The 24,584-nt window shown below is 50.5% G+C and overlaps 1 protein-coding gene across 14 annotated transcripts in view; it reads left to right on the forward strand.

Annotated features, from left to right (window-relative positions):
• Positions 1-24,584, forward strand: part of KALRN (kalirin RhoGEF kinase) — a 698,826-nt gene that overhangs the window by 654,735 nt on the left and 19,507 nt on the right. For all 14 annotated transcript variants that reach the window (XM_045851423.1, XM_045851424.1, XM_045851434.1 and 11 more), the window contains 7 exons: positions 2,712-2,835; positions 3,963-4,022; positions 16,986-17,013; positions 17,519-17,690; positions 19,320-19,441; positions 20,319-20,450; positions 21,839-22,003. In XM_045851423.1, coding sequence (XP_045707379.1) covers positions 2,712-2,835; positions 3,963-4,022; positions 16,986-17,013; positions 17,519-17,690; positions 19,320-19,441; positions 20,319-20,450; positions 21,839-22,003 — 803 coding nt within the window. The remainder of the gene's footprint in view (positions 1-2,711; positions 2,836-3,962; positions 4,023-16,985; positions 17,014-17,518; positions 17,691-19,319; positions 19,442-20,318; positions 20,451-21,838; positions 22,004-24,584) is intronic.

Below are 24,584 nucleotides of genomic sequence, written 5' to 3' on the forward strand. Positions count from 1 at the left end.
TTTCACTATTCTGGGACTTTCAATATACAAATGATTATTCTCCTACTCCCCACCCCCCCACGCCCTTCCTTTTCTGTTCTTTTCTGTATTTTAGGAGTTGGTTGAATGCATTGGCAGTCTTTTCCTCCACAAACAGTTGCTAAAGCTCCAACCCCAGCCTCCCCTTCTAAATAGCCTCTATTGGTTTTCCTCTAACCTCAGATGAGGAATGATGCAGACTGGATGCTGTCCAACCGGGTGACCTTGAGGTGCTTACATGAATTAATGACTGGAGGAGAAGGTAGTGTTTGGCTCGCAACCCCACTGCTTGCCATGCTGTGTGGTCCCTGGTGCTGGGGACAGAAGGAGCTCCCAGTAGACGTCTGAGCAGGGTCACCAACACAACTGTGCTTCATGGGCCTTTTCTGAAGCTCAGGTGTTAGAGGCTCCCGACCTCGCCCTGGCCTTGCTGGGTAACTACAGGCCCAACTGCAGATCAGCAGTGGCCCCTAAGGCACAAATAGGCCCAATTCATTTTATTCTAAAGGTGTTTGGCCTGGGTGCCCTTTACGGGGACACCTTGTAAATAAAGACACTCAAGGTGTTGAAGTTCTCATTCATCAGTGGCCTTACAGAACTAACTCGTCATGATTTGTGATCTAATTATCTAAGCCCTGAGCTCATCCTCCTCCTTACCCTTGGGTCTTTCGGTCACTTTTTCACGCCTTCTGTGGGAGGGCAGGTAGGAGGGTTGTCAGGCTGGGTGAGAGACAACAGACTTGATACAAGTTGGTCATTTTGGTTCCTTGTCAGCTGCTCTTGTACAAGGCAGGGGTGGGGTGCAGAGCAACAGACTAAAGCAGTTGTCATTTACCAGTGAATGACACATACCACCCCCTCCCCAGGGCCTGCAGAGGTCATACCGCAGAGGTCAGAGTTAGTGTGACACCTGCAGGATCGATGTCGCTGTGACCCTGTCTCCACATCCGTCTCCGAGGCTGTGGCCGAGAGATGGGGGCTCCCCGAACCTTGATGATGAGTTCTTCTGGGAAGAAAATGTGAAATTGAGCCTGTCCTGCCATTTGCACTACTCTGAGTCTCCCTCCTGAACATTATTTATGACATTTGCAGCTCCCCACCAAGCACACTCAGTGACCCACAGGGTGCCAATAAACACAGGGACACACCCCGCACTCACACTAGCCCACACCACTGTCTACCCTGGAGTCCTTGCTTGGCTCAGGACCTTCTCAGAAAGAGCTAGAGGCATGGATTTGGGGTAAAGACATGAGATGAAAGTCTGAGGTTAACAGAGTGATGCCATCTGAGGTCAGCTTCCATGCGTGGCTCCCATTCAGATGCAGCAAATGGAGGAAGGAGCTGGTGGTGTGCGTGGATCCCAGACAGCCTGCCTAGGAGCTACAAGGGATGGTCTGGCCAAGACTCTTTCTTGCCTTTTAAAAGAGCCCCCTCTCCCAAAAAAATTCAAGAATGTGACAATGATTGCTCTTGCCTATGCAGAAGGTGGATTTTTGACCATGTGTGTTAGAGATAAATATTTTGGGGACACCTTTCTCAGAACATCCTAAAATTCCTAGTGTATGTGGAACTTTGTGGAGGGGATGCTGTACATTTTGGGGTACCCTCCTTCCTCCTGAATCTCCTATGCCTCCTTCTCTCCTGTCTCCCTCAATGGGAGTGCTTTTCATTGAGATTTGGTCTACATAGGTCTAAACCTGACCAGGAGACACTGAAGGGACGCCAACCCCACTTATCTCAGACAACCTTAGAGCTTCATCCAGAGTCTGTGACCACGCCTGAAAGTGACGACACCTGCCCAGGGCCACTGATGGTGTGTGTGACTTGGCTTTTGGTGTCTTCGTCTTTGAGTCATACCACATGAGGAGCTCTGCTTTGAGCTTCTCTTTGCACGTCTGTGGAGAAGTACCCTCGTGGTGAGAAAGAAGTTAGGACTGTGTGAAAGGGCATTGCTGCCCACCCCTTCCCGAGGGCATATTGTGGTTCTTCTCCCAACGGGAAAACCTCTTAGTGGTTGGCAGAGCCCTATATTCACGAACACCGAGTGATGTGGGTAACACAGGCCCAAACACCCTTTATCCTAAACTGTTCGGATGAATGAGTGGTGCTCAACTGTTCATTAAGTCAAATGCCCCAGAAAATCCTGTCTGTACTGCAGAGTTGGGAGTGGTCACCACCCAAGCACAAATGAGGGTATGGAAACCTGAAAATCACCCTTTTGGGGGTCTATGCCTGGTCCCGGGAAAGTGCCAGTGGGTTATGCACTATAGAAGGTACCACTTTTATCTTTCCTGTGTCTCCCCGCCCCCCACCCCCACGGCCGCCGCCATTCTTCCCCTACCCACCATACCCTTCAGGAAGGGAACTCCTCAGTCCTATAAGATCTCATCAGTAATTTTATAAAAATTGCCCCTGGTAGCGTTTAATAACCTGGCACTCGTATTTTTCTCAAATGCTGCAGTCAACCTTGCACATCTGTCAGGAGGAGTCAGACTTCATCCTCGCTGGCTTCCCGAGGGAGGCGAGGTCCCCGCGCGCCACCACAGGCAGGGACTGGCCTGCAGGTGCGGGGCCTCGGCAGCCGGCCGGACTGGAGCCCCTCACCCACTGACTCAGCACGGGTGGCGAGCCCACCCACCGCTTCACCCTGCCCTGGCCTGCCATTTTGATTGGTGCATTTTTTGGTACAACAGGAAGTCATGTTCATGGCACACTCTACGCATGAGAAAGCGGGCGGAAGTGGAGAACACGGGTAAAAGTGAAGCCACAGGGTCTCGTAAACCCAAGGATATTCTGGGCAACAAAGTCTCTGTTAAAGTGAGTAAGGCATTCCGGAGCCGTGTCCCACCTCTCATCCACTCCCACCCTGCAGCATTCTCACGAGGCGATCTGGGAGGACGGGGTTTTTTCCCCCAGTGTGGGAACCAGAGGGGAGGTAGTTTAACAGGATTTTGCATGCAAGATCAATTTATTTTTTATTTTTTATTTCTCCTGGCAACTTCGATTCGAGTAAGTAAGTATCTCTTTTTTTTCTTTTATGACTTTATACTATGCAGATGTTTTATAGCAAAATTATCTGCAGCATTATTCTCTTAGAAATGCAAGGCGCTTGATTCATACTGGAGTTCTCCAAGTTGCCCACGCAGGCAGTGCCCTAGGTTTGAAAACTCGTGCCGGGTAAAGAGATGTGGGGTGCTTTCCAAACCCTCAACCCTGTGACGCCTGAGGTTTGGAACGTAAGGGCCACTGTGCCCTTGGTAAAGTCTCGTTTCTTTTCCCCGGAATCCAGACGTCACCCTCAGGCCTGGGCAGGGCAGGGAAGGGTGGCACACTGGTGAAGCCCAAGTCACTGCTTTGGGATGATCCACTTATTACCCTGAACTCACGGGTTACAGGCTTTGGCAGACTCTCGTTGCCTCCCGCCTCAAAACATTGGGATCTGTTTTCTTCCACTGTGCCCTCTGGAAAGTGCTGACTCTGGGAAATGGAAATTAGATGGCCGAGGTTCAATTGTGCTTTAATGTGTGTTTATCTGCCTGGCACTTTTTCCCCTTCCTGAGCAAAATAAGAACAACTGAAACCTGTTCTAACGTCCTTCTTGGGGAAAAGAAATTGTATTCTCTCCTCACTCTCATGCGGGAAGGCCAGCCTGTCACACGGAAGACCACAGTTTAAACTCAACAGCACTCATGCTTCATTCAGTTGCTTCCATTGCTATTTCCTGTGAGATGATGGCTGTCCGGCTGTCCGGCTGTCCGTGGTCCCAGCCTTCACTCCTGAGCAGAGCATGCTGCCGCCCTTGGTGACTCGCAACCCACCTGGTCCTCCTCTGCCCGGTTTCCCATTGCCCATGCTTCTCTGAAGTTCTCCTCGCTCTCTAGCAAAAACTGTCTGTGTTCTAACTGTGTTCTCTTTCTTCCCCCTTCCTCATGCTGCCCATCAAGGAGACGAACAGTTCCGAGGAGTCAGAGTGTGATGATCTTGACCCTAATACTAGCATGGAGGTAGAAGCAGCTATTGTTGTCCTGTTTTTTTACAATGATTGTCTTTTTTAATGTGTTCTGTGACAGTGGCCTTGCCAAAGTGACCAGCTAGACAAGGATAAATTGTTATGCCAGAGCATCTCTGGGTGTTCCATCCCAACTGGAAAAACAAACAAACAAATGTAATTCAGTTAGATTTTGATAGAAAACTCTCCCTAGATGTCTTTTTGAAAACACACACTTCTATTTCTCTCAAATGCTTGCTTGGTATTTTCTTCTTTTGCCAGTTTGACTTTATGTAGAAAATATTTAACTTCATTATTGGAAACTTAGAACACATTTTTTTTGTTCATGAAAAATGGCATTATAAAGAGTGGTTGCTTTCTAGCCAAAAAATAAGAATGCATTAGTTTTAGTTTTTCCCACTTTTGCCTCCCTCTCCTCCCATTTCCCTCTTTTTGTATCCCCTTTACCCTCCTTATCTGGTTCTTCCAACGGGACCTATTCTTCCCTTGAGAGTCCAGCAAAATCATGTTCTGAGTATGATTTTGTGGAGACTGGGCACCAGTCACTGTGTACAGCTGGCTTGATAGCAGATGAGGAGCAATTGCAGCACCTTCAAGAGCCCCCCTCTGCCTGGCCCCAGGGCTTCTGGGCAGTGTCTGTGCCTGCCGTGCCGGAAGAGGAGTCCGGGACGGCCTCCCTCCCAGAGTCTTCACAGAGGTTTCTCTAGGGACAGGGAGACGGAGACACTGCCCTGGGGCCTTTCCCAGGCTCTGGGGTGATCGATGTGGCAGTGGAACCAGCACCTCCACCAGCAAGAACATCAAATCAACTTCCAACTCCTTCTAGGCTAGAAGCTATTTGGGGTTATGGAAACGGGCCTCTCACCTGCCTTCCCAATGAATGCAACCATTGTGATTTTTAACCCCAGACAATTCAAGCGAAGTTGGAGTTGGTCTTCCCTGCCGTTTTTTTCTTTCAGAGTTCATTGAAACTCTCTTCTCCAAATCTGTGCCTCCATCTCCAATAATGGATAAAAGTTTAGAGATTACCTCTAAGTCCAAAGTAGAGAATTTAAAAAAAAAAAACTTCTTTTTTCATAACCCTAAGCTTTTCACTTAACTAGTTGGATTTTTATTGTTTTTATTCTAATTCCACCTAATCTCAATGAAATCTGTTACCCTATTATGACAATGACCACAAAATCCAAGAAAGACCATGCTGCCCAAAACGTGGTAAGTTCTGTGGAAGAAGCCAATGGAGTTGAGTCGGGGCCAGAGACAAGTGGTTGAAAGTAGGAGTTCTGCCAGGACAAAATAGTCCCCTGTGGATGTGGGTAATGCCACAGAACTAAATCTGGCAGGTGTGGGTCGGTGCAGTGCTCCGCTGTGGGAGGAAGTGCATATTGCATGTGTAGCGTAAGTGTATCTTAGAGAAGGAGGAAGCTGCGGGGAGGAGGGTCTGGCTCTGCCTGTCTTGCATTTCATAGGGTAGGCACCAGCTCCCATGGAGCCCGCAGCTGTCAGCTTGTAGGTGCCCGGTGACTCCTGTATCTCCAGCCTGTGCTGCTGGCATGTATCAGAGATGTCATCTGCAAGCAGAGGGAGGGAAATGCCAGGTATCTGTGTTCCAGAAGGCAATCTGGGAACTTTTTCAGCTCTGGGGACTGGGAGAGAAGAGTGAGTGACTTTGCTACTCTGCTCTTTAAAGGAAGCAGTGGGCACAGGGGAATGTGATGCAGGTGAGGAACACACACTGAGGTAACTGCTGTAACAGGATGCTCCACTCGACATTTAGTGAAGCAAAAGTGTACATATGCGTGAGCACACATCTTAGCCCCGCTTTGTTAATTGCATGCATTTCTGAGGCTCCTATTCATGCAAAGCTTGTAGCCTTTGCCCGGCCTGAGTGAGATGAGTCCCGGGAAGGCGCAATGAGGCACAGAAGCAAAGGCATTAGGGGGTCAGTGCTGAACAGAGAAAAGCCAAAACTTGTCTTGATGCAGGTCCAAAATGTTTTCAAACTTCAATAACTGGAATTCTCAAGGGGTGGGTGGGTGGGAACTGCAAGTCTTCTGGTTAACCCACCTTTCTGTAGTAGGTGTGCACGCAGCCCTTGCATATTTCATACAGATCCTTCTCGGCATCAGTGAGCTCTTCTGAGCTGTGTTGCCACCTTGAAATTAACTCTGAACACATAAGCAGGTGCTGAGGGAGAGCAGGCATCTTGGCACTGCTAGCTTAGTGTTTACAGACACAGGTAACAAATAAGATATAGAAAGTCAAACTGTTCGATATGAGTTGAGAGCTTTCTCAAGGGGGAGGTAAGTAGAACCTTACCACAGAGTCCACTGCAGAAGAAAACGGCCACAGATGCACTTGAAAGGAGCTATACTTTGAAGACCTGGCTTAAGAAACAGGAGGGAGGACCACCTCTTGAAGGCCTCTTGCTGCTAAAGCAACAGCTTTGGACCTCACTACCCGGCCCAGCCCGGTCCCCGGCCTGGGATCGTGACAGGCTGTGGGAGCGGGTGCCTGTGCTGTGCTGAGCTGCACTGCAGCTCCACGGCCTGCCGACACCCCTGAGCCGGTGCCAGCCCCTTGACCCCGTTCCTCGCTGTGCGGGCCCTTGTCCAGCCTCCACATGCCTGTCACTACCCAAGCATTTTTTGTTTTTTCCTCAGTGAATTGAAGCATTCCTATAAGGAGCTGTTTCCTGGGGTCTGTCCTTCCACAGCAGCTGCTTGCTACCCTCAGAGCTGGCATATGTCCCACCATACCGTTTTAGGGAGATATAGTGGCACATCCTTCAAAGCTAAAGAAAAATTGATCACTTTGAACTCCAGGAATCTGATTTACAGAGCTTTCCAAAAACACCCAATTATCTAAAGGAGGCAGTTCTATTCTAAAGTTACATCCTTTTTCCCTGTAGGGACACTCATGAGTGTTCCCAAGTACAACCCCACTCCTTCCTCCCAGAGCCAGCGGCCACACCACTGGCTGCTTCGAGATTGGCTCCAGGTCTGTGTGATCCCCTCATGGCCCATCAGCCCTTTCTCCTGCTGACCCATGACGACACCTCAGAGAGAACTGTTCCCAGAATGACAAGGATCTTCCCTGGTTCAGCTTACCTCTTCAGCTTGCACAGATCACACTTTGGGAATAGGAGTGGAGGGGAGATTATGGATGAGGGAAATGTTTCCACACGGAAGAAGAGTCAGATCGGGCTAAAAATCAAACACTAGGCCATCTTGGGAACAAGTCAATATTAGTTCAGTTGTTCCAGGACAGCTTAGACCACTGATCACCTTTTGTTGAAAAGAAGCACAGATGCGAAGGCGGGCTGGGCACGACGCACTCACCTGACAGCTTCGCGGTGCTGCCGCGGCCCGGCGTCTGCACTGATACCCAGGCTGGAACCAGGCTGGGGGCTTGAGACTCAGCATCTGCCCTCTGAGCCAGCGGCCCTTTCTGAGAAGTCTGAGCTGGAGTGGATTTCTGTTAGGACCTGGGCTGGGCAGGGTGCCCACCCATGCCACCTCTGAGAAGTTGTCTGAGGACTGCGTGGGTGCTTGGGCTTTTGCACCTGCCTTCCAACCCCAGCCCTGCCACTCGCCTGCATCAATATGCTGGGGTAGGGAGGCCTGAACCTACCTCCCAGGCTTCCTCTTCAGGGACAAGGATTCTTAACCCAGCTTTTAGGTCAAGCCCAATTTAGTAAATGCACTTTAAGTTTTCTTAAATGCCTAGTACCACCTGCAGCAGAGAAGGTCAGTCCCCAGCCACGTGACACGGGACGTGACTGAGCACAGACATGGCCCGTGGCCGTAGTGCCAGCCATCAGGTGTTCCGCTCAGAGGCCCACTTTCTGCAGTGAGAACAGAGCTGGAATCTCGTGGGAGAGGGTTCCGAGAGATGAGGGAGAGGAGACACTTGGAAAGGTGAAGCTAATCTGGGAGAAAACTTCCGATTAGGATAAAGACCATCAACTTTCAGAGTTGACGAAAACTTGGAAACCTTTAGTGGGCTTGTCCCCTTGGGGCACTTTTTAAACTGTGTAAAACATACGCAACATAAAATGCACCACCTCCGCCATTTTAATTGGTGTTAAGCACCTTGACAAGTTGCGCGGCCGTCACCACCACTCATCTCCAGACTTGCATCATCCCGACTGCAGCGGTGCCCCCCAAGTGGCAACTCCCCATTCCCTCCTCCCTGCAGCCCCTTGGGAGACTTTCAGAAGAGGAAGCTGAGGCAGGAGGCAGAGGAAGCTGTGACTTTCTGCTGGACAACGGGAAGTTGCCCTGAATAGTCTGTCTCTGGTTGTCCCTGGTCCACGCCGCCCCACCTTCACCGCCCTGCGCCTCTTTTGCTGCTCCCCGTCTCCAGGTTGCTTTTAACTGAAACACAGGTCCTGGCCAATGACAAGACCTGCCTTCTTGTGCCAGGTTTTCTGTATGAATTTGTTATTCAGTGTCCCAACTCAACAAAGAGGAGTATCATTTCTGCCCATCCCATCTTTCCAAGGCTGAAGTATGACTTAGATGAAAATCACACAAAGGCAGCAAGCATCACGTGGCAAGAACCTTGGAACGGGAATCAACACCTGGGCTCAGTGTGGGCAGCCTTTCTGAGCCCGGGGTCTCTCTGGGAGGTCACACAGCTCCCAGGGGACAAGTGCTTCTGTACATGACGTGAAACCCCATGAGCACTGTGTAGATCTAAGGTGTGATACCAAAGGTATCCCTTGTTGAGACCCTTTGTCCTGAACTTCTGATTCTGAAAACAATGAGACTCCATCAGAAGAAGAAACAGAAGATTCTGTACCTTGCTCCCAAAACTTGCTGTGCAGGGGGTGTGGCAAGAATGGCCTCCTGAGACCTGAGTGGATCGGCCACTCCCTGCTCTGGGAAGGGTGGGAATGGCCGGAGCTGCCCCTTCTTGCCTTCCCCACCCCCACATGCCCCATCTCCAGCTTCCACGTCTTCAAAGAGCTGGCCTGATGTTCCCACCTCAGGTGCTGTGGCTCCGTGTCCCAGAATCAGAGCTTCAAAGTAACCTGGCCAGACAGGGGGATGAAAACTTGCACCCCTAGTCAGCTGACTGACCTCCTGGCATTGCCAGTGTGTTTCCAATGACGCCTGTTTCTGCGTTTTATAAAAAGAATTCTTTTTTAAGAAAAGAACTCTTTGGAGAAAAGAAAATGAAGCATCACATTCCTCTCATTTTATTTTTGCAAAATATTTTCTTTGTAATATATCTGATGGTGCTGGTCCAGAGACTCACTCCTCTTGCCCAGCTTGCTTCTGACTCTCCATGCAGACTGATTTCTTTTCTGCCACGAAGAGCAGGGCATTAACTGTGCCAGACCTTTCCACTGCATATTCACAACTGTTATGCTTTCTGTTCCTTCCAACCACCCGGTGAAGCTGGGGTTTTCTTACCCTCCAGAGAGGTCATGGTTATTCAGCTAATGAAAGGAGCAGGTCTTGACTGCAGTGCTTTGAGTGGCTGAACTTGGCAAGCGACACAGAGGAAGACTGTCACTGAGGTTCTGACCCTCCCTTGTTGCACATCTACTTGTTGGAGGAGAATTTCTTCCTTAACTTTTTAAGTCATTTGATAGTTGGAGTAATTAATTGTCCTCCCTCACACCCTTTCCCAGTGACTCAGGAGTCCATTCATAGAAGCCAAGAAAGGCCGTTCAGTTGTATGAGCTAGAAACATCTGAACTGGTTTCCCAGGCCCACACACAAGTCAGCACAGGCTCAGTCATGCGTGTCCTGTGGCACCCTCGCCTAGAATGGAGCTCTGGGCCCTTGCATTCCCGTGATACACTAATGGGATTGTGAAGTGCCATTGACCCAGGAGAAGTTGCTCTCAGAGCCTGCTACTAGAGGAGCAGCGGCCACACCCCACAGCCCCGCCCACCCTGCGCTGTCGAGGCTCTCCTGCAGGCTCACTCAGTGTGACGTCCTACTTGATTCAACGTGTCAGACTCTGAGAACACCAAGGGTTACCATACTGCAGTGAGTACTGTGGAGAGTCAGCGGAGGGCCACCAGGCGTGGGCGTCCCTAACTGGGGACAGAGCCCCCAGGTCAGCTTTGCACTCTCCCATGTCCTCAGAGCCCCGTTCTAACCTCTTGTGGGTCCTGAGACTCTGGGAGGTGGTTCCATTCATTAAAAAGAGTTTAGGGGATAGGGATGAGAGCTCAAAACATTCATCCAGAAAGACAGTATCCAAAGCTGAGGTCCTGGCTTCCAGGTTGGGAATATGATTTATGAAAAAGAAGCTACAACACTGCCACCCTAACTGTTCTTGGCTTCCACCCCCACCCCTTCCTGACAGGCCTGTAGGCTGTCTGGGGCACCGTGAGCGCAATGCATACAGTGCTCAACCGCCTCCTGGTGTTCCTTTCCCCTCAGCTGTTTTGTGGGACAGGCTATAGATTTCTTGTATTATTCTGTTAAAAGTCATATTTTCATCCTTTTTATTTTGGAGGACACACTAAATGCTCTCTAACCAAAATACCAAGCAAGGTTGGGAGAGGGAGGTGGACTAGAAACCCCCATAAAACAATGTGACTGACCCATGGCCACCCATCCAGAGAGACTGCGCCCCACAGTCAGTGCTCATGCATTCCTCTCAAGAACCCTCAGGACTTTTCACAAAAACTGATTAATGCAGCAAGTCTCATCCAAAAGTCAAGAAAACAGTATCGTTTAGACCAACTAGTCCAGCCATGATACAATTAAGTTAGAAATCAGTAAGAGAAGGATAACTTTTTAAAATCTCATACATTTAGAGATTATAAAACATTTCTATTACAATTGAGTCAGAAATAAATCAAAGTTGAAGAAAAAGTGCTTAGAACTAAAGGATAGTGAAAACAGTCGGGAAGTAAGGAACTAGTTCAGAGGCAGTTCTACTGCTTTTGGGACAGAGCTGCATTTACATATTTTCAATTGCAGCTTCATGTTCATTTAGGAATGAGCAGAGGTAGGAAGACTTCCTAAAATTTAGAAAAATATTTTCTACAATTTCAGAAAATCGTGTCTGGTTTGGCCAGATGACAAACATGAAGGGTTAAGAGATATCGAACTAAAGAGCAAACGGACAGTGACCGGCGGGGAGGGTCATCAAGGGGCGTGTATGAAGGACATACAGACAGCCAAAGTGGGGTAGGGTCGAGGCTGGGGTGGAGGGCTGGGGTCGGGGGAATTGGAGACAGCTGTACCTGAACAACAACAAAAAACATGAAGGGTTAAAACTCCAAACCAGAAATCATACCCAAATTTTTAGAAATTGTTTTTCTTATATCCATTCATTTAATTCCCAAGTCTCATTATCTCAAATCATCTAAAATCCCTTTTCCTTTCTCCTCTGAACACAGATTCCCATGAAACAAGCACAAAGGGGCAGAGAATAGAAATGAGGGTTCACTCAAGGTTTAGGACATTTATTTTGAGCTTCCTTTGATCACTTTTATTCTTTTAGCATTCTCAATATGTAGTTTTGAACTGTGTTTTGTGGCTGGTGATGAGGGATTTAGAAAAATGGGGTAGGGATATTTTTACTCGGGAGTCGGTTGCTGCCTTCTTTTCTAGACATACAAGGATTTTTGCCTTCACTGTCAGGTCGTAGGGTCAGAATCTTGGCCATTGACTGGCAAGAAAAATACCCTTTGGAGATTTCTTCAGAGATCAGCCGAATTAAGAATTCAGTGCTGGTTGATTTTACCTGCGGCTCTTTCCCGTCACCTCACCGCCCTCCCACTTTGAAGGAGAATCAGGAAAGGACTGGAATTCTCTCCGGCGGGAGGAAACACTACCACCTGCCGCCCTCTGCTGTTCAAACCAAACCAGGTTCCGCTGCAGCTCTTCACCCCGCGCTCTACTCCAGCCGCGTCCTGCGGGGCCTGGGCTCCCGAGAGAGAAAAGGTGCATTTCAGAGGGACAGCCATCTTTCCTCCACTGCCACACCCATTCTGGATTCCAGTTCTCTCCTCCTTCCCATCTTCCACTCTATTCGGACGCCCACACTGTTTCTAAGGAAGGAAAACATTAGGCTTCAAGAAAAACGTGCAGCTTATGATTAACCCTTCAGGTCCCAGCCTGATACCTCAGGTCCCTTGACACATGAACAAGATCATAGATAAGGTGGTCAGAGGCCAATATTCTAACAATTGTGTGACCTCAGTTAAATTGATTCAACAAATACCTGATCTCCTGCTAAGTGCAAAATGCTCTGTTAAGCAGCATTACATAAACCATGTAGAAGGGCTGCTATCTGTGAAGGGTTCAGGAGCCCAGTGCAGCAGTGACATCCGGGAAAGAAGTTACGACAGACGGGCGCGTGCATGTGGTCAGAGCCAAGGAAGAGCACCTCCACGCGGGCTGGCCGGTGAAGCTCCAGAGCCAGGCACGTTCCCGGCTACTGGAAATGGGGAAGCACCCCAAGTTCATGGCAAGACATTTTCTCAACTCTTCTCTCCCAAATTAGAATCCCACCACTTGAAATTTTCTTTGACTGGGCAAATCTAAATGTAGCGCCTAAGTGCCAGGTACTGTGCTAGGCTCTGCGGCAACAGCACTCTGCAAAATGCAAGCCTTGCCCTCACGGGCCCTGTAGTCCACAGGGGGCCACAGACAGATCCACAGGCCACACGCTACAGCTTGAGGAGGCCCTCGAGACCCTCCTCTGGTCCACGTTCTGATTTGCTTCCAAGTAGAAAGAGGAAAAATGAGGGAGGGGTCTTCTACAGGCATGATCCAGAGGCAAAGTTGGAAAAACCATTAGCATGGATTTTGCCCAGGCTCTTGGTCCTTGCTGGAGGAATTTGAAGAGGAAGACTAGGTAGAGTCAGGCTGGAGAGCAAGGTGGGAGCGTCAGAGTAAGCAGGTAGGTGAGCCTTTGACCTTGAGAACAAGGTTTCACGATGCTCCCCCAAGCCCCGCCTCTGCACTGAGTGCTGTGGCGGAAAGAGCACCTGGGGCCAGCCCACTGTCACTGTCTCCGTGATCTCACACAGGCCTTCCCTCTCTCATCTGGAAATGGAAGTAAGCGACCCCAGCCCGGCACTTGCCCCTGGGGTTCCAGAGGAGCAAATGAAGGAGTTTTCAGGTAGTTTATGTGACTATGCAGTGCAGCCACAATCAGCGATGTCATCGCCGACATCAGCAACACCTGGGCCAGCCAAGGGGCAGCTCGGTGAACCCAGTGCCCCCACCAGCCCTTCCAGACGGAGAGCCTGCAGTAAAGCTTCACTGGCGGCGTTTCTCTCCAACTTCCCTACTAAAGTCTACCAGGGATGTCCAACTTTTTGGCATCTCTGGGCCACACATTAAATACACAAACACTAACAAAAACTGATGAGTAAAACAAAGGTTTTAAGTAAATTTACAGTTTTGTGTTGGGCTGCATTCCTAGCCTTCCTGGACAGCATGCAACCCATGGGCACCCCCGAACTAGGAAGATTTGAACAATGTACTTAATGCAGTTGGGGCGTGATGAGGAAGGGAAACAGGGCAGGAAACCCTCTTAGCAGCAGTTGGGAGTGCTGCGTGAGAGCCCTGCACGGTGCCAGTTTGTGAGACCCCACTTCGAACTTGGCAACGTTGGAACCTGCCACTCACTCTCCCACTGCCCTGCGTCTCCTCTCTGAGACTCCCGGCCTGGGCTCACCGTGCTGCTCCCTTCGGGGTGGGTTCCCCGCGGGGTGGTAATGACACCCAACACAGTGGGCCGCGTTCCCACGTCGTTTTTACCTGAGTCCTCGTCACTGAGTGGCAGTGGGAAGGGGTGAGGGCAGTGCTTCCTGTTCGTTGGGGGCTGGTCATTAAGCTCAGCCAGGCGCCCCCGGGACGCTGTACAGATGGCGTTTGCTGCCCTCCTGCGCACCAGACGGTTGGCCCAGTGAAGGCAGCGAGCCGTCCGCCTTCCTCCCCGCCAGACACCGCCACCTAACCAAGGGTTGGTTCTGAAAATCTTCATCAGTTAATGAGTCCTGACACCAAACAACCTTCCAGGTGGGCATTATCGCCCCCAATTTATGGATAGAACTGAGGCCCGAGTGACTCCAGGGATGTTTTCAGGGCAGGAGAGCAGGTCTGGCTGCAGGTCCGGAGCAGGTCAGGTCACTGCTGGCAGAGCTGACCTCCCACCTGCACAGCGCGCTGCTGAGAGCCTCCTCTCTCAGAGGCAATGGCTTTTACTGCTTCGTAGTCATTTTCCAGAAAGTTTGCATCCTGTCTGTATTTGAAAACAGGGCCTAGGCAACTAGCATCAGTCGTCACTCAGAAGTGCTACGGCGCTTTATAGATCTTTTGGTCCTATTTCCAGATTCTGTTTATGAACCGGTCCTCAGTTCTTGGGAGGACTACACGGAGGACAAAGATCAAACAGTCATTCAACCGACATGTATTAAATGCCCACCGTGCTGGAGACCTGCACTCGGGGCCCAAGGCACAAAGATGAATAACAAGGGGCTCATGGCCGGGAAAAACCTAGTTTAATAGCTCTGGCTGCACCTTTTCTTTCTTTAAAGAAAAGTTATCACAAAAGTGAGACATTCTGACTGCAAAATATTTGGAAAGCCCAGGTAAGAAGAGAAAGAAAAGAATCACCCGAAGTTCAAACAACATTTTACAAACCCTGGGGGCAGGGCCTACGTCTTAGTGTCTCTGCGTCTGCGCAACCTCAGCCCCGACTAGCAGACTAGCGAGGCGAGGCGGCAGTGGATGTTGGTTGGATCCGGGAGGCCGCCCTTTATCCCACCACCCTGAGATGGCCACTGTTGCGTCTGCGCAACATTGCTAGTCTCTTTTTCTTTGACTGTGAAACCACTGGTTTGGACATCATTCCTCCTGCCTCAACCTAAGGCAGGTGCAGCGCCACCTACGAGCGACAGGGTGGAGCCCACCACGTTTGGGTAGTCCTCCACCACGTCTCCTCACTTAGGGGTCTCTTGGGTGTGGGAGAGACAGGAACTGTTTCCAGATGCCCCCACGCCTCCCCACCCCACCTCAGAAAAGCCTCAGGGGCAGGAAGCTGGTTCACCTGAGATCTGCCCCCTTGGATGGAGGGGGACTTCAGGAACTTTCCTCAAGCCTGAGGCAGCTTTCAAAACTCCTGACGCCTGGATCGCCTTTGCACTAATTAAACAGAATCTCTGGGCATGAGGCCCAGGTGTTGATCTCTTTGTATTTTTTTCTTTTTTAAATTCAACTTTTTTTTACATTTTAATTGTTGTTCAAGTACAGTTTTCTGTCTTTTAATCCCATCCCAGCCCACCCTCCCCAGCCCTCCCCACCTCCCTCCCACTTCCACCCTTTGCCCCTCCCTCAGTCTCTTTGTATTTTTAAAGCTTTAAAGCTGCCTGGGTAAAAGACTGACAACCACCGATTTAAAGGAAGGCAGCCAGTGGTGAGGGCGGCCTTTAGAGAGGAGCCCTGAGACAACGGGGCACCGCAGGGGTGCTCTGCCGCCACCTGCAGGAAACACCGGGGTGGGGGTGGCGCACATGGGAAGTGGTCTGCAGAGGGGGGGCCCACAGGAGGAAATAGCGTCTTTGTTCCGAAGGGTTCTGGTGCGTCCCCGGTGCGTCCCCCGAGTGAGGGAAGAACACACAGAAACCATGTTTGCGTATGAAGTAAATACAGGGAGCTAACTGTGGGTGCCCCAAAGGGCTATCTGAAAGGCACAGGAGCTTTCTGGCTTCATTATAAAGGAAAGAAGAATTTTGCAAGATAATTTGTCAGAGATAAACCACTGTAACAACAGGTTGCCTAGCCTAAGGGAGATGACTAGAATTAGACAATCTTTCTTTATGTAATTAGCCACTGAAGGCTTGTTACTTGTCAAGCACAGTCCTAAGCACTTGACATGCATTATTTCATTTAATCTTTGTGATAACATTTTGCACCGAGTATTATTTATTACCATTTTATAGTAGAGGAAATCGATGCTAATAATTTTCAAGTAATCAGCATGCAATCACATTAAATAGGAGAGGTGAGCCCAGCCTCTCTGACTGCAAAGCCCATGGTTTGCTCACTCTGCCAGGTTCCAGCCAGACTTGCGTGATTAGAGGTAACACCAAGGTGGGAGGAAAATCAAGGCTTCCATCCTCCTGAGGAATGGTGACTTTTCAGCATGACCCACTGGCTGGAAGGCGCTTCCTTCTGTGAAGATGCGTGGTGTGAGATGGCGGCCAACACGCTGTGCAGAGAGCTCCAGCAATGCCTCTGCCGCCCAACCATGCAACCACACAGGTCACCCAGGTGGTCTACGCCTCTGTTTCCACACCTGCGCAGCCAAAAGGGCTGGAGCCACTGGGTCAATGGTTTTCAAGTTGCCCTGTGGAGGCCTGGGGTACAGGAGACAGTGCTGGGGACAGGGTAGGGGGCACAATCATTCTCTTTCCCCTTCAACCAGGCAAGCTCTGCCTTTAGCTGCTTCACGAGATGTTTCCCTGACTGAGGGGAGTGGGTACATTCAGAAGGAAACCATTAGGTTAGTGGTGAGTGATGAATGGCAATAACCCTTCCAATCTGATAAATGTCAGGTCCTCTGTTTCTGAAAATTCATGGTGCTGGGAAGAACCAGTACCATCACATTTAGGTGGATGTTGAACAGAGTGGGCGGGAGAATGGCCTTTTGTGCATGTGGCAGGGAGGAAGGGCCACGGAGGCGAAAGAGGACAAAAAGCCCAGCAGCACGGCCAGCAGAGCTCACACTCAGGGGAACCTGCCACTCGGAGTGCACGTGACCCACCAGAACAGACAGGAGAGCAACCAGGCGCCCTCTTTGTCGCTGTGGGGGGGCGGGGGCGGCGGGACGGGGTCACAAACAGCAGAGGCTGAGCTCTGGGCTTCATCCCCCTTGTTTGCACTTCTTCTTACTCAATAGAGTAAAAGTCTCCTGTTCTCTTTTAGTAGGTTAGGATTTAAGCAATCTTCTGTTTCTTTGTGTTTTTCAGATCTTAAATCCAAATTTCATCCAAGAAGGTGAGTTTAAAAAGTGGTAGAGTTGAGAACACGGGGCGTGGCTAAATAACTCAGGGCAAACCCAGCACTGAGCAGGAGCCTTGCAGCCAGCGTGGGGCGGCTCGGTGCGCACCGCCAGGGGGCGTGCTGGCGATGCACTGTGAGGCGGAAAGGCCGCAGAGTGCATTTGCCCAGGGAGTTCAATTTACATAAGAACCTGTGTGTTGAATTATAACCTGAAAGGGTATTTACCAGAACGTTCACAATAGTACAATAGTCACCTCTGGATCATGGCATCGCGGAGCTTTTTCTTTTCTCTGCTCATCTGTGTTTCCTGATTTGTCTGCAGTAAACATTTACTACCGTTAAAATACTTTTTCATTGGACACGGCTTAATCAACAGTGTTAAGCTGAAGGTTATTTGAATTGTTACACACCATAGGTGGGGAATGCGAGTAACATGCTATAAAATGACTGTTCTATTCTAAGTCCTGACTGATGTGAATTTATGTCAATTTAACCACAGTGGCCCCAGAATTCCTTGTGCCCTTAGTGGATGTGACCTGCTTGCTTGGGGACACAGTGACACTGCAGTGCAAAGTCTGTGGGCGACCAAAGCCCACCATCACCTGGAAGGGTCCAGACCAGAGCATCCTTGACACTGACAGCAGCTCAGCCACATACAGCCTGTCCTCCTGGTGAGCGGCCCACCTCCTCCGCACCCGCGGCGTGTTCGTGCAGCGCCCAGAGGCACTGGGACACAGCTCTGTTCCAGTGATTTAGTTTCTCCCAGAGAAGAGCTGCCCTGGAGCCTATTCCAGAGCAAACGCTTGGCCTTGACTAGGAGAAAGCCCGCGTCAAAAACCGTGGGTGGCTCACGGCCACTCGCTCTGCCCACACGGCGGCGGTCCCCGGGCCGCGAGCTCAGCACGCCTCAGCCTGAGGGACACACGGGCCGTGACCAGCACGCACTCACTTGTTGCTCAGCATTGTGCAGACATACTGAGGGTCAGAAAGGACGGTTCAGAAAGACTGCACCCTGAACCCACATTAAACAAAGAAGGACACACACGAACCTTCTCTCAGGTCAAGCCTGAGCCATCCTTTTGAAGAGCCCTGACAGTCACTGACTTACCTTCAGCCTATTTAACTGTCTTTCCCTAAGGATTCCCAAGAGAACGTCTATGTCAGACATGAGGAGGCTGCAGACCTGTGGTAGGAAAGTGATCCTCATGTCTGGACGCCCCAGTGTTCTCTGTGCACCTCGGGATCCTGGGAAACAGTGATGTAATCAGTATTTAGCTCTCCCACCAGCCTGAGAACAATTCTCTTACCAGAAAAGACAATAACCCACTCCAAAATGTATAAGAGAAAACAGAAAATCCAGCCACAGCATGCTTCTGGGCAAAAAGGGTGTTTAACAAAACTTGGCTGACTGCCTCCCAGTCATCCTGTTAATATTTATTGCTACTAAGTATGAGCTTTACTGTGGACTACTGCTTGCAGTGCAGAGCAGTAACAAGCCCTAATGCTTCTTAAGAATCATCTACAGGAGAAACACCTAAGATCGAGACTCTCATCCACTAACTTAACATTGGTGGATGAACAATAAAGGGTGTCACTGTGAAGCCTCCCTGCCCAGGCCCTAAAATACCAGCGAGCCCAAGGAGGTGAGAGGAGGGTCAGTGTTCTGTGCGGATCTTGAGGGTCACCGCTGTGTCACAACTGGGGCGGGGGGGCGAGTGGGGCTGATGGGGCCTCTGCGCTGGGCCCCTTCCAAGCAGCCCATCCTGAGCGAGTTCCAGTCCCCCAACTGGGACTGCCAAGACAGCCACCATTTAGTGGAGGAATTTGCTCTTTATATAATTCACTTAATTTTTGGAGGGTTCCACTATTAGAATCTGAAATGCTTGCACACTTTCATTCTTTAGTCTTTCTTTCTTTTTTTGCTCCCCATTCATTCTTGATCTGTGTGACTGGAACTATTCAGAACAAAATTGCTGGTGGTAATTATACAAGTAATACTGTGAACAGTGCTTGTACTGGACTTTATAGATTTCAAACCGTGTTCTAATTCTTACCTCATTTTACTTTTTCTATCCCTATCCCTCATGTACAATGAGCTTGAGAAAGGGGCACAGCAAAAATTTTTGCCCCATAATTAAGGAAATGAGAATGTAGGGAGGCAAGGCGACCACCCGAGGTGTGTACAGACCGGGGGCTAGCCCTTGGGCCTGAGGACTCAGCTCTGGCACAGCAGATGCCAGCCCCTCACCTGTCCATTGTACCACTGCTGGAGTCTGAAGGCATCCTCTCCGTGTCCCTAGTGATTCCGGGGAGATCACCCTGAAGATCTGTAATCTGATGCCCCAGGACAGTGGGATTTATACCTGCATTGCAACAAATGACCACGGGACCGCATCGACGTCCGCTGCAGTTAAAGTGCAAGGTACAGTCCCCTTTTTTAAGCACTTTTTATACTTGTTAAAATATTTGCTTTTATTGTCACAAGATACACGTAACATAAAATTCACCATCTGAACCAAATTTAACCGTACAGTTCAGCAGTGTGAGATGTATTCACACCATGGAGTAACCAGCCTCTTCACTTCACCTCATAGAACTGAAACCCTGTGGCCTTTAAATACCACCCTGCCCGGCCCGGCCTGCCGCGTCCCCACCACCACCCCCCCACCCCCCCCTACCCCCACCCCAGAGGTCCCATTTTCCTCCTCACTCTCTGCCTGTGTGTCAGTCAGATGTTTTCTGTGGGCATTACAGGGCTCCCCGAGACCTGGGCGGGGTGGGGTCTGGGGAGCCATTGTGAAGGTCCCAAAGTAAGGTTTTAGCAGACAGGAACAGAATGAATTTTCAATAGGAGATTTCTATGTTCTCTCCACCTCCGACCAAGTTTCATCTCCCATGTGCCGAATTTAGCCCAAGGAAGAATTTCTTCTTTTTTGAAAAACTTTTATGTATTGATTTTAGAGAGAGGTGGTGGGGGGTGAAGATAAAGAGAAGAGAGAGAGTGAGGGAGAGGGAGGGAGGGGGGAGAGAGAGAGAGGTTGAGAGATTTGTTGTTCCACTTATTGATGCATTCATTGGTTGGTTGCTGTATGTGCCCTGACTGGGGATCAAACCCACAACCTTGGTGTATCAGGACGATGTTCTAATCAAGGAAGATTTTCTGACAGCAAGGTGTATCTCCCAGGTCATAGGAAAAATTTGAGATGCAGATTAGGTAGTTTCCCAGGTGACATTCAACCCCGGTGTAAAATACCAAGTTCTGCAGAAATAGCACTTGACCCTAATTTCTGTCCCCGAAGGTGTTCCGGCAGCCCCTAACCGCCCCATTGCCCAGGAGAGAAGCTGCACCTCCGTGATTCTCCGCTGGCTGCCCCCGTCCAGCACGGGAAACTGCACTATTTCCGGTTACACCGTGGAGTACAGAGAGGAAGGTGGGCCATCTGGTTGTCTCCTCTTCCTTGTAAAGAGGGCCTTCAGATGCATGAAACTATTGGTCTCTGAGCCCTTTACCAGCTGGTCCTTCTTGTGTCTTCCAACTCAGCACAGCGCCACACTACAGAGCCTTCTCGGATCCCATGCACCCAGCAGCGGTTTTTGACAAAGTGATGACTGGTGGCAGATTTCAGAGTGCCTTCATGTGCCCATCCCTGCCTAACGAGCCCAGGCCTGCTGGCAGAGACCTTCAGGCAGGTTCTGCAGATGAGGAGGCTGAGGTCTGAAGTACAGAAGCAGGAGGCTGAAGTTAGAGCCCAGGTCTCTAGTTGGCTCATTTGTGATCTTTCTCCCAGAAGTAACAACTAGGGGAGCAGGAACAGAGCTCTACCCTAACCCCCCCCCCAGATAAAACTGAGAGATCGATATATAGAGAGTACCTTTTTAAACAAATTGTTCACTTTTTAAATTTGTGACGTTTACACGCTGAAAGTGCATACATTTCTTCAGCAGTTGTAAGCAACCGAGCCTGACACCTACTTATAGAGAAGAATCAGCTAAAATGATAAGCTGCCAGGCAGCTGATTGCTAATAACACATCTCTGAAACACACGGCAAGTTACACGAGGGAACTGAAAGCGATGCTTGCACCCAGAACCAAAATCATGTGTTCCTGCACAGTCCGTTCCTCCTACTATTTTAACTCTTCTTTCTCCTGGGGAAGTGCCGACGCTGTTCATTTCTGCTCTTTCTCGGGCTGTTCACTCTTGTGTCTCCCTACTCAGCACAAAGGCATCGATGCTGAGCGGACGGGCAGGGCTCACAGAGTCCATCTTCGCCTCAGCAGTGGGCAGTTGTCTTGTGAAAGTTGCTGGGGCTCTCTGAGTTCGGTTTCTTCACCTGTGCAGTGAGACCCGTGCTCCTGACCTCACAGGGTCCCTGTGCATCTCAGTGAGTGAGGGAAATGAGAGGTTTGTGTGAGGACGCCTCCCGCAGCGCTTTACAGGCGCGTGGCGCTCAGTACATGCTCGTTTCTGGTTTGCTTCGATTTCCAAATGCAGCTTCTCAGTTTTGTTGTTACTTTCTGTTTTCCTGGCTTTATTCAAAACTGGCCCATGTTCCTCTGCGTGTCTTCCCAGGCTCACAGGTGCACGCTGGAAATGGCTGCGGCCCCTGCCCCCACACCCACTGTGGTGTGTTCCAGTGTCGGGGAAAGCAAGCCCAAACCTGCCGCAGGCGGCCCGCAGGCTTTCAGAGCTCCACACAGCGACCACAACTGTCCCTCGCATGGAATGTGTCAATTTTCCTTTCTTTGTTTGCTGAAGGTCTCTGAAACAATGTCCCTCTGGCCTTTTCTCTTTCTCTCTCCTTGCAAATTGCACACTAGGTTCCCAGGCCTGGCAGCAGTCGGTGGCTTCGACCTTGGACACTTACCTTGTCATTGAAGACCTCAGTCCCGGGAGTCCTTACCAGTTCCGTGTCAGTGCCAGTAACCCCTGGGGGATCAGCCTTCCCAGTGAGCCCTCAGAGTTCGTGAGACTTCCAGAATACGGTGAGCCCCGGGCATGCCCAGGACCCCAAGCAGTGGAGGCGAGGCACCTGGCCAGAGGCTGCACACTCACCAGCACTGTCTGTTCATCGGTGTGTCAGCTGCCATTCAGCAGGTGGCCTGGATTTGCTCAGTGGCCTCAGTCAAATAACATTTCAGAGGCCTGATGAAAAGTGTCCCCATAAAGTGTGATTTCAGGTGTCTTGGGGCAAGAGTTCGATCTGCTACCTGTGTGTAGCCTGGGCCAGCCAGGCTCCCTGGGCACCAGGCGTGTCCCAAGGGACTGAGGCGCAGGCAGACTCGAGAGTCACTCGGATGCTCACTGCCCCTCTTCTAAGACGGAAACACCACAACCCTCCTCTCCCCTGGGAGCCCCTGCCAGGCATATGTGCACCGCACAGTATTAGGGACCCCTCCCCTCCGCCCCCTCGACTCACCAATGTAAAATGGGGAGAGGAAAGGAACCTGGTTGAAGGGGTTGATCATTTCCTCAGTCTCTTACCCTCCCAGAATACACTTTTAGGTGGGTGTGCCAAATCCATAACGAAGATACACACATGACCAGCTAGCTACACGGGAGTATTGTACAAATGAGGCTCCTGTTTCGCCCACCTCTCCACTCTCTCACCAAGCCCCCTTGGTCCCCAGGACATTTTGAGAGAGGACACTTGTTAGCCCACAGAAAGCTTCGAGAAGTGAGGTTTCTGGCAGTACAAGGGAGTAGGCAGTGCGTGTCGGAGGACAAGGGAGATTACTGCACTTAAAAGCCAATGAGTCTATATCTCTTTGGGTTAAGAGAATCCCAGAGCCTAAAGAGGGGCTTCAGAAACCTTCCAGGGTCTCAGACCACAGCCCCACCCCCACTGGCTCAGCACCCTCCCAATGGCTTTGTTCCGGTGGGGGGGTGGGGCCGTGACTCACTGGGATACCCTGGCCTTGGGTCTGTTTCCTCCGATTGCAGTGTGGATGGGTACCTTCAGCCTCAGCTGGGATTGGGCAGCCCCAGGTGACCGGGGTCGGAAGAGCTGTGCTGCTGGCTTGGTCCTCTCCTCCCAAGCCCCACTCAGAGGTGGCCCTGCTCACGGTTTGCTCCTTGTCAGCCTTGGCCCCCAGAGAAAACCCGCAGATAGGAGTGTGCGTGCTTGCGTGAGTCATCACCTAAAGTAATGCTGCAGAGATTCTACTTGGGCATGTGTTTTGGGTTAAGGTAAATAACTCCATAAACGGGATAAGCTCATTAGTGCCTGAGACCAGGAGGTGAGAAAGAGCAGTCTTTAGACCCTTTGGAGCACAGTCCTTTCCCTCATCCTTTCCCGCTTTGTGACCTTCCCCAGCCCCTTTGTTACAGAACAAACAAGGGGGGCCTGGGATGATATACTATTACTGAAAGAAGCCCCCAGGTCCATTATGTCCGCCACCAGAGGAAAGACGTCTCTCAATGCCAGAGACTCATGAAAAGGAAGGGACATGTTTATTTAATGCTATACAAACTTAAAGTAGTGACCTAATGTCTTTATCAAAAAATCCTAAAGTCCCTTAAAACACCCACAAACAGACACAGTCCTTCCTTCCTTCCTTCCCCCTTTGCCCAGTCCAGAGTACCATATCTCAGGAAAGGAAATAGAAGTCCATGGCTCAGGCAGTCCTCTGGTTATTCCCAGTTAGTACTCCATCTCGACTGGGAGACCTCCCTGGGTTCCCAGCACCCTCAGCTGAGTCGCTGGGATCTCTGCTAAAACCAGGTGGTGATTCCCCCTTCTAAAGCTGCGGGGGTCCCCACTCTGGCAAAGGCACATGGTCCTCTCTCCCAGGGCCATGGGAGTCCCCACTCAGCCAAAACCACGTGCTTCTCCCCCTGTGCAATGGCTGCAAGGGGGGGGCAGATCACCACTCTGCCAAAGCCGCATGGTGATTGTCTCTTGCAGGGCTGCGGGAGTCCTCACTCTGCTAAAGCTGCATGGTTCTCTCTCTCCAATGGCTGTGATCCTCTCTGCACTTCCACAGCTGCATGGTTCTCCCTCTCAGGGCTGCGTATGGTTCTCCCTTAATGGCTGCTGCATCTCAGTTTAAATCCCTACTCCCGTCTTTCTCTGTAGCCCCATTTCTGACTCCTCCCACACTCGGCTTCACATGCCAGAACTCATACCCTTCCAGCTTTACTGGACTGCCATCATGAGTCTGGGCAGGTGTGGCCCCAAGTCCTGGAGCCAATCATCTTCAAGCTCCCACGCAGGCACTGTAACTTGGGGGGCCTGCCCCCCAGTTACATCTTGGTGGGAAAGTTACTTCCATTCCCCTGGCTCAGAGCATGGCCACAGCTATTTAACATATCTAAGTGATCAGCCAAAGGCTATAGATATGTTAAATGACCACACCAGAGGTTAGCTGCAAGGCTATTGCTATGCAAAACAGCTCTCAAAGGCCCTGCCTCATTTGTCCCTTCCCCCAACCCACACCGGGGGGGAGGGAGGACATCCTAAAATCTCCTAGACACCTTGAGTTCTGGACCCCATTTTAAATGCCCATTTGGGGTCCCCCCTCTTGGCTGCACCCTGTAACACCTTGACCACGCCCTCCCACAGCC

Source organism: Phyllostomus hastatus, unplaced genomic scaffold, assembly GCF_019186645.2.
Source record: "Phyllostomus hastatus isolate PE091 unplaced genomic scaffold, TTU_PhHast_1.1 phas_contig_86, whole genome shotgun sequence".
NCBI lineage: Eukaryota > Metazoa > Chordata > Mammalia > Chiroptera > Phyllostomidae > Phyllostomus > Phyllostomus hastatus.